This window comes from Oratosquilla oratoria, chromosome 14 (assembly GCF_046742065.1).
Source record: "Oratosquilla oratoria isolate Oo_2021 chromosome 14, ASM4674206v1, whole genome shotgun sequence".
In the NCBI taxonomy this organism is placed as follows: Eukaryota; Metazoa; Arthropoda; class Malacostraca; order Stomatopoda; family Squillidae; genus Oratosquilla; species Oratosquilla oratoria.
Window position 1 is genome coordinate 53,201,044 of NC_134790.1, and position 10,000 is coordinate 53,211,043.

Here is a 10,000-nt window from a genome sequence, read left to right on the forward strand (position 1 = left end):
GTGTGCAGGAGAATACATATTTTAGTTACAAAATATAAGTAGTTATAAAAATTATATTTTGCAGTACTGCGACAGACAACTTCCAACCGGTGGGGAATGTATTCCCTCATTCCCCCTGGTTCCATTCCTGGGAGATCTGCATTAATCAAAGTAATGTCTTAAAGACTTATGAAATATTGGTGACTGCCAGTATAAAAAAAGGCTCTCGGGAAATTCGTGGCAGAAACAATGACAAAATTAATCTAGAAGGACCATTATTCCGATATAGAAATGTATGATTGAATATATTTTAACTTTTAAACTTTGTTATTAATGATAGAAAGGATCATACGTGAGCCTGGTTATATATTTTTCAAAGAACTAAACACGAGGAAATAGATGTAAATCAATATTATTGTTGTAAAACTTCCGGGGCAGAACTGACAACCGCCCATAGGCCCTTGGTCAGACTCCTAGGTCTCAGTCCATACCCCCGTTTCTTTTATACTTGAGAAATCACTGGAAAGAAGCCTTCATAGAGTTGCCACTGTGTAAGCACTACTAGGAACAGCTACATCGACTCCAGAACTGGGAGGTCGAGGGGATAGGTGTTGGGGGTGGGGGTGTTGGGCTCCGACGGCTTGGGAGAAGGAATGGGGTCTTTCACCTCTACAGCCAAGTGCTGTAGACTGTGAGCAATGGGGACACATTTAAAGGGGGCCGTGCTTCAGTATGCCCTGATCCTGAGGGGATCAGAGTGGAGTGATTGTTGTTGTTGTTTTATATCAAAATACTCGCCTCGTGTGTTAGCAGCGCATGTTATAGTTTCACTGATGTTGGATGCAAATTGCCTACTGGTATGTATTCCACACGAAAGTGATAAATGCAAGGGAAGTGATCACGTCAAATCCACGAGAAAGTGGCCTGAATCTACAACTGTAAAGTGGTTGGCATGTATCATAAATACAATCAGCCTCTACCGGACGGGTGTATAGATTGATGTGAATTAATGCATTGATCTACAAATTATAATTTGTAAAAGACTTCTTAAAATGACTAGAAGAGTTTTAATTCCAAAATTGGATACATGAGGTTCACTGCTGATTCTCTCAACCTGATGAAAGACCAACTTCAGTGGTGATGGCAGACTTCATTTTCTTTTATCTATTCTTAGTTACCCACCTCTTAGTCAAACATATCAAAACTCACTTGAGTTCCGGATCTACCACTGCTCCAGGGTCCCAGTAGGGCCCCATCTTGCAGGTCCCGACGGGATGGTAGATGGTGGACGTGTAGTGCCGGGCCAGACACTCCCAGTACTCGTCGGTCCAGAGTTGTGTATATTCACATCCTGGCATGGGCCGGTCATAGAAGCGGGAGCCGAAGCGCTTCATGGCTTTGGTTTCGCTTAGCGCCATAGCGATCTTGATACCTGGAGGAAGTCGGGAAGATCAGTGATAGTAATCGGCGATTTTATAATGCAATGTCCTTATCGTGATTTTTGCCCCACTTCATAATGCCGTTCGACAGAAGAACGTTATCAAAACAAAATGAACTGCAAATTTATTTCTATTGACAACGGTAATAAATTAATGCCGATAACATTGGTGATGAAAACCGACATCAGTAATCATAATAGCAATGATGACAATGATAAATGTAATGACACTATAATGACTGCAACGCTGATAGTTATATCATTACAGGATGATCTTCGATTTAATGAGATTACATTTTTCATAAATCGCATTCATCGGGACTTGGAAAAGAACAACTCGCGTTTGATAGCTTAACAAAAATCTTAGTAATTTTCGAGCAGATGAAAAAATAAATTATAATATTCGAGGGAAACAACAGCGATCGCAGAAAAGGATTGAGGGTAATATTTGAGAGAAAAATCGCAGCAAAATAAACAAATAAATAAGTACATGAAACTTGACACTGCCACATTGCTTTACCATTTTAGAATGTTAAAGTTGATCAGCCCCAACAATCTAACGATTTCACAGTGCTTTCGTAGTGGTTATTGTCAAACACATATCTCCAAAGCAAAAACTAAATTATTCTGATTCTGAGAATGTAAGAGAGAAAACATTTATTGATTACAGTGCAAAAGTTGGAACTTTGCTTTTCTTTATTTTACAGCACAAATACCCAGGATCATTACTGTATTTTTGCCTTTTGCCTTTTGACGAAATAAGCATTTAACGGGGCGGCTTTGGTACCAAAGTTGTCATTAATGATCTAGATAGTGGCAGCATACAATAACGATGGTTAAGACATACAAGTATCAGTTAAGCGAATGTTGAATCATAATACTGGTATTAGTGATTGCAACTAGTAGTAATGGATAAATGATTAGACTGGCTATGGTATTGGTGACTGTAAGCCAATAATGAAAACGATAATAACCATGAGAAAACGACATTCATCACATGAGACACTTGTAGTGGTGACATTGGTGAAGAGTTTATACCGCCGGCAGTCGTTAGGGATTGAACCCAGGCTGAATGTGAAGGTGAATGAAATGTGAAGCATAATCATAAAGTAAATATTTACCTTCAACCATGACTTTGACATCCAGGGGATCAGTGAGGTAGTTGTGGATGATGAGTGGGTGATCAAATGGACTAGCTGACCGCAGCTTGATGTAGCCCTTCGACTTCGGCCGTAACAACATTGGGAACACCGACCAACTATCGCGGAACGAAATGGGCTTAAGCATGTACCGCCATGTCTGAAATGTAAATCACATTATACATATACTAGGGATACACACTGACGACAGGGAACTGAAGGGTGCAGTCTGGGAAGGGAAGGGATGGGAGGACAGGGTATGTGTGGGGTGAAGGGGGGATTATTTTCATCGGATCACATTAAGGCACAGTAGTGCTATTCTGATGTAAATATGCAAATACCTTAAACCATTAAGTTTCACCCACCACTTCATTTTGTTATGGATTTCTGTCAGTGTTCCTTAGGTAACGGTGTTGTTTTGAAGAAACAAGTATGTAACCCAACCCCAACAGCCGAAGTGGGGTTCAGGCAAAACCACTCAGAGCTGTGCCCTTTGCTCCCGCTCCAACGACTTGACGTTTCGGTCACGCGTGGCGACATGACGTTATACATGGGACCTGGCCTGCAGACGATCCTTCCTTCGACCGTCTCCTTCTTCCCTCCCATGTCATCATATTACTTCTCGAGCCAACAACCTACAGTGCATGTCCTTGTTCATGTCCTCGTGGAGGCGAAGGACGGGGATGTCGAAGTGATCTACCTTCCACCATAATAGTTATGTTGTGATTAATTATCAGGTGTGAGGCGGCGGACGATTTCTTTCGTGGCGGACGATTTCTTTCGCTCCGCCATCTCTCCACCATGAAGAGACAACAAAGAGACCTCTCAGCCAAGCTCGGGACCGCGAGAGCAGACCTCTAGGCCCATATATCTGCCAGCGCCGCAGGACATTCTAAACAAACTCGAAGTCGCGCCAAGGACAGGGTCAAAGGTCATCGCCAACGGTCGTCGCATCGAATCCTTCGTATTGGCAACCTCCAAGAGTGCCACCCTTCTCAATATTTCTCATTGGGCACTCCCTCGTAGGGAACGCCCATTTTAACGTATATTTTTGCCATATATAATTTTAGCTAGGAAGATCTAGCACCTCCCGAGTTTTCTTCTGGGCAGCCAGCTACGAATTGTATTAGAGTAGGATCAGCCATTAAGCAGGAAAAACACCGAGGTGTTTCAAACAACCCACGCCAACACAGGATCTGAGTAGTAACCAGCATATATAATATATATCCCTCATTTAAACAGCATGAACCATTATTGTAACACACCCTGGAGAAAGAGAGAGAGAGGGGGGGGGGGGAGAGCGAGCGAGCGAGCGAGAGAGAGAGAGAGAGAGAGAGAGAGAGAGAGAGAGAGAGAGAGAGAGAGGATATATATATATATATATATATATATATATATATATATATATATATATATATATATATATATATGTTTGTGTCAATTGACATTTGGAATTAAACTCGTCTGCTGGGACTCGAACCCTCGCCTAGGCGGCTTGCGTCTTATAAGACGAAGAGCTTACCAATCACGCAATCCTGACCCTACAAAATGAAACGACTTAGTTCACGGCCCAGTCGTTCCGCCGAGGGCACCCGGGTGGAACGTGATACGTAATGTATTTCATCAAATCCTTTATGCAGGCTAGTCTTCCGACAAGTGTTTGTGTCAATTGACATTTGGAATTAAACTCGTCTGCTGGGACTCGAACCCTCGCCTAGGCGGCTTGCGTCTTATAAGACGAAGACCTTACCAATCACGCCATCCTGACCCTACAAAACGAAACGACTTAGTTCACGGCCCAGTCGTTCCGCCGAGGGCACCCGGGTGGAACGTGATACGTAATGTATTTCATCAAATCCTTTATGCAGGCTAGTCTTCCGACAAGTGTTTGTGTCAATTGACATTTGGAATTAAACTCGTCTGCTGGGACTCGAACCCTAGCCTAAGCGGCTTGCGTCTTATAAGACGAAGAGCTTACCAATCACGCCATCCTGACCCTACAAAACGAAACGACTTAGTTTACGGCCCAGTCGTTCCACCGAGGGCACCCGGGTGGAACGTGATACGTAATGTATTTCATCAAATCCTTTATGCAGGCTAGTCTTTCGACAAGTGTTTGTGTCAATTGACCACCAAAACTTGTCTGGCAACAAGTTGTACACCAGGAGACAATTTTCAATGGATTTGGCCATGGAACTCGCCCGTGATTGGGCACTTACTCGACTTGGGCACAAGAGGTACCTCCCAAGGGACGTTGGCTACCTCATTTATTCTGTTTTTGAGGTAAAGGAGCCCGGAAACGAAGCCCCAGACACTCCAAAACGAGGTGACAAGCGCCCTTCCTCTTCTCATGCTTCTGTGTGCGAAGTGCCATAAGCCTGCATGTAACTCGCATGTCAACTACGTCTGTGATCAGTGCCATCACGCGTGGTAAGTTTCACGAATTATTTCTTTTACCTGTTTATACTTACTAAATATAATTTTCAAAATTTTTGCAAAATTTCATGCGTATCCATCAATTATCAGTACTCTAAATATGCCTTTCTTTTACGTAAATTGCGCACGGTAAGGGTTACATTGAAACTAAGCCTTTTTTTTTTTTTTTTTAGTTTATAGCCACTAAATATAATTTTCTAAGGTTTTGTCATCATCTAGGATCATTGTAGATGATTTCTGGAAAATTTCATCCAGATCTAATAAGTATTACTACTATAGATATAACCTTCCTTTCACACCAAAAATTTGAGTGATTTTGTGTATAAAAAAAATCAACCGCTTTTTCTTTTCTTTACAGATTTTGCAGTTTTGCTCCAATCAACAATGTTTTAACATCAGTCATCTCAGGAACTCTTCTACTTTCAAGAAAACACTCGTTATTAGCAGAATTTGGTATTCTAACACAATGTAAATATGGTTACAATAAATAATAAAACAATGAACAATAAATCATACCAGTGTACAGTGCCTGTTATTTGACCAAATGTCTATTTTTATACATTTTTTCGTAATCATGTAAGTAAAGTGTTATTTTTATATTCAGCGTTGTTTTTCTCCTTCACCAGTAGAAAGTGTCTTTATCTTAGTAAAATAAATAAATAAATAAATTAATAAAGAAGGGCATAATGGTAACTGGGTATAAGCGTCCAAAGTGAAAGTAACAGATATGACACCACGCTACCCGTAGCGGGAGAGTTTGTCCACGCTACCTGTCCAGGGTATGTAAGAAACAGTGAGTTGTTACGATGTTAGGATGCTGTTGCTTTACAAACGATGCAAGACCTTTAATGGAACCCACCATTGATGGAGTTCCATCAATACAAATCCCGACACACGACTTCCAGGATAAATTCCACTTCTCAAAATAGTTATCTAAAATATGAAAAATATCTTCACCTTTAGCAGTGGTAAGCAATTCTTTGTAACAAAGATACTGATTTACTATTTTATCCCCATCAATAAAGCGAATAAAGGCGAGTATTTGCGCTTTGTTGGTTATGTCGGTTGATTCATCAACTTGAAGTGCAAAGTATAAATCCTGAAGTTTATTACTGCAAAGATTTCTTCAATATCGTTGGACATTTCCAGAATACGCCTATGAACAGTATCATTTGATAATGGGATTTTACTCATTTGTTTCTCTGCATCATTCCCTAAAATAGTCTTAACCATCTTTTTGCAAGCGGGCAAAATAATAGATTCAGCTGCTATCATTTCTGATATTTCATAAGAAGCAATTTGAGTTTTCTCAGATACCGTTGCTCTACTTTTGAAAGAAACTGCTTGCTTTGTTTGTTGCTCAAGTAATCTTCTGAAATGACTTACATCTTTTCCTTGAAGACTGCAATGTGATGCTTGAAAATGCTTACCTAATTTATTAGGAAGCATCGACTCATTTGACATTTTGCATCCACAAACCAAACACAATGGCCGAGGCTGATTTTTATCTCCAGTCCACGTGAAGCCATAACTTAAATAACTTTTGTTGTATTTGTGATTGGGTCTGCTCTAATTTTTCTTGGCTGGGCGCTTCATGTCACTTGAAATTGTTTCATTATTAGAATCAAGTTCTTCACTGGCACGTTTCTTACTTAAAAATCTATCCATTGTAAGGGTAGTTCATTTCTCATAATATATAAAAAATAAAAACACGAATAATAATATACTGCGTGTCTTAAACGAGAACTTTAAAAAGTAATTTAGAAGCACGTGAACATCTACTCAGCTACTGACAAATTGATGGATTGACCAGAATCGCAGACTTTGCGAAGAGGTCACTGTCTCGGATTAAGAATCCACATGGTGAAGTTATTAACCTGGATTACATGTCACTAACCTGGATTACCATGTTTTGGTTAAGTCCTACTTAAGTCTATTGCCAACTGGCCTTAGGGGAAATTTGGTATTAACTTTACCTTTCAGTTCAAAATGTCAAATGGCAAAGAGTTGACGATGAATTATTAAACCATATTTTTGGTGTCTCTAAAATATATGAAAATCATACAAATTTTTAAAATATAAGCATATTTTACTATTTAAATCTTCCGTTATCTTGGGGCGCCCCTGGCTACCTTTCGGGGCGCATTAGTGCGCTCGGGCGCACCGTTTGAGAAACACTACTCTATAAGAACACAAGAACATAAGAATGAAGGAGACTGTAAGAGACCATAAGCCCTACACTAGGCAGTTCCATGTCCATTACCACCTGTCATCCCCATCCATAAAGTTGTCTAACCGTTTCTTTAAACAACTGGTAGTTTCAGCGCTCACTACATGGTTACTAAGTCTATTACATTCTCGTTGACCACCTATTAGTAAACTAATTCTTGCTTATTTCCTTCTTAAATCTAAATTCGTCCATTTTAAATCCATTACTGCGAGTCCTGCTCTGTTGTCTTAATATGATGACCTTGTTTGCGTCACCCTTGTTAAAGCCTTTGATCCATTTAACGCCAATAGATTACCCCGCACTCTGCATCTTTCCAGAAAGTGTAAGTTGAGGTGCCTGAGCCTCTCTTCATAAGGTAAATTTCTGAGTCCATGTATAATTTTGGTCATTCTCCTCTGTACTGTTTCTAGTGAATTGATATCCATTCTATAAGACGGAGACCAAAACTGTACCGCATAGTCAAGGATGGGTCTAACTAACGTTAGATAGAGTTTGATAATTCCCTCTGAACTTTTATTCGTAACCGTCCTAGTAATGAAACCTCTGTTAACTTTATTCCTGGTGCTAATCCACTGTTTCCTAGTTTTAAGGTCAGGCCTCACTAGAACTCCCAATTCTCTCTCGCACTCAGTTTTCTCTAAAATCGTGCTAAGCTATATCTGTTTTCGGGGTTGTGTAGCCCTACGTTTAACACGCTGCACTTTGAGATATTGAAGTCCATTTGCCATTTCACTGACCAGGTGAACAATTTGTTAAGATTATCCTGCAGAATCTCGGCGTCGTCTCCTGACCTAATTAGGCATCCTATTTCAGTGCCGTCCGCAAACTTACTAACATCACTATTGAACCCATTGTCCAAGTCGTTTATGTACATAATGAACAATAAGGGACCAAAAACCGAGCCCTGGGGAACTCCAATAGAAACACTCCCCCATTTGGATTTTACACCATTTATGGTGACCCACTGTTTTCTGTCATTGATCCAAACTTTAATCCATCCTAACACTTTTCCTCCTATGCCATGGGCTTTGATTTTATTTACATCCAACTTCATTCTGGACCAAGAGGTTTCATGTTGGTGCTGTAACTCATTGTCAATATAATCTTAGATTTATTGAGTTATACAGTACAGTACATGGTATTATTAAGTCAAATTTAGTTGTATCGAACTACCACTTGGCCAATGTTACTTGGATAACTCCATCCTTCACGAAGTAAGAAAAAAAAAAAAAAAAAAGAAAAAAAAAGAAAAAAAAAAGAGAGAAACGTGTGGGAGGGGGGGGGGGGGTCATTCTTACCCGTTCGGAGAGCCCGTGGACCTTTCGGATTTGGCGGCCCCCGTCCGAGGCGGGAGACCCGGAAATGATGTGAAACTCGATGTCCGGCCAGTCGTCGGTGTAGTTGGTGAACTTGGTCTTAACGAAGGCTAGCCCCTCGACGCCACCGAGGACGGTCAAAGGACCTGAAAGCAAGTAAGAAAAGAAATACAGCACTTTGAGGTACAGCTCAGCTAACAAGGTAAGAGGACCGATGTTGTGGTGTACGTGTAAGCACCATATATTTGTGAATATTGTGTGTATATATTATTAGATCGGGAGATATATGTTTTCCCCTTATATAAATGTATTGGAATTGTTGTGCATTCTCATCATTGTTTATTTTGTTTGTATTCTGTATCTATAAATGTGTTGTAAGAACCAAACGTTCTGCTCATTCGAGATTTTTCTCGCCTAAGCTTGGCGTCAGTCAGTTTTCGATTACGCCTTCATGCATACGCACGCTCTTGGATGTAGTGCTTATTTAAGTGATTAATACAATATTTTACATTGTTAGTATTATTTCATTACCCACCCTCGTACATATGGTGGCGGCGGTTTAAACAATATTGTGAACGTTTCTTTTGTGCATTTCATATTTCGGACGCCATTTTGAACTTGAACATTAAAAAATTCTGGCTAGCCAGTTTCGCGGCATCGTGTGTTTGTTTTCTCTCCCCTTTTTCTCCCTTTCTTTTGCAGCCAGGTCACCCAGATGATTTTATTCAGTGCCATTGGGCCAATTAATACCAGCGAATTCAAACAAAATTTTGTGCACTTGGCGCAGGAACCGTTTTCTTTGGACGCGCAAGTGATTTTTTTTTTGTGATCCCACGTGGGTTTTCCTTTGACATTGTGTAGGCTCTGAACTTTATACCATAGACATCTCCGTTCGTCACTGGATTGCCTCTTTTTCCTGAGTGCGCCGTTAATAAATCTGGAGCCCCGATAGGATAGGATTCCTGAACAATTTTATCTCTACGCAATCCTATCAAACAGTGAATTGCATTCTCTACTTTCTCCAGTGACTGGCCCTTTTTAGTGTTTTTCATGTACTCAGGCTTGTACTGTACATTTTTTATTGTTTCTGCATGCAATGCCATAATATATTGTGGTTATAGTGAATTAATATGATTACATTTCTGGCCAGGCGTGTTATCTTGGCTGTTATGTTTGTCTCTTCCGTGACGTCATTTGTTGACGATCACGTTTTCTTTGGTTGCTTGTAAGAAAACTGGTGTTATTGTTGATCATTTTTAGGTATTTCCTGTGTAGTGGACAATGTATTACGACTGTGTGTGTGTTTTTTGTGAGCGGTCGCAATACTTATTGTATGTATATAATTTTTTTTTTTCAAGTTAATGTTGTTATGTAGTGGGACCGTACTTCCAAGATCTAATTTAACGATGTCTAGTAAACATAAGGTGCCCTCATTTGTTCCTACCCAAACATCACCTCAGAC

General features: G+C 40.2%; 1 protein-coding gene across 1 annotated transcript in view; it reads right to left on the reverse strand.

Moving 5' to 3' along the window:
• LOC143032874 (glucose dehydrogenase [FAD, quinone]-like) overlaps positions 1–10,000 on the reverse strand; it is a 298,368-nt gene that overhangs the window by 15,228 nt on the left and 273,140 nt on the right. The window contains exons 9-11 of the mRNA XM_076198064.1: positions 8,521–8,684; positions 2,539–2,716; positions 1,189–1,411 (exon numbers count right to left, since the gene is read on the reverse strand). Of these exons, the coding sequence (XP_076054179.1) occupies positions 1,189–1,411; positions 2,539–2,716; positions 8,521–8,684 (565 nt within the window). The remainder of the gene's footprint in view (positions 1–1,188; positions 1,412–2,538; positions 2,717–8,520; positions 8,685–10,000) is intronic.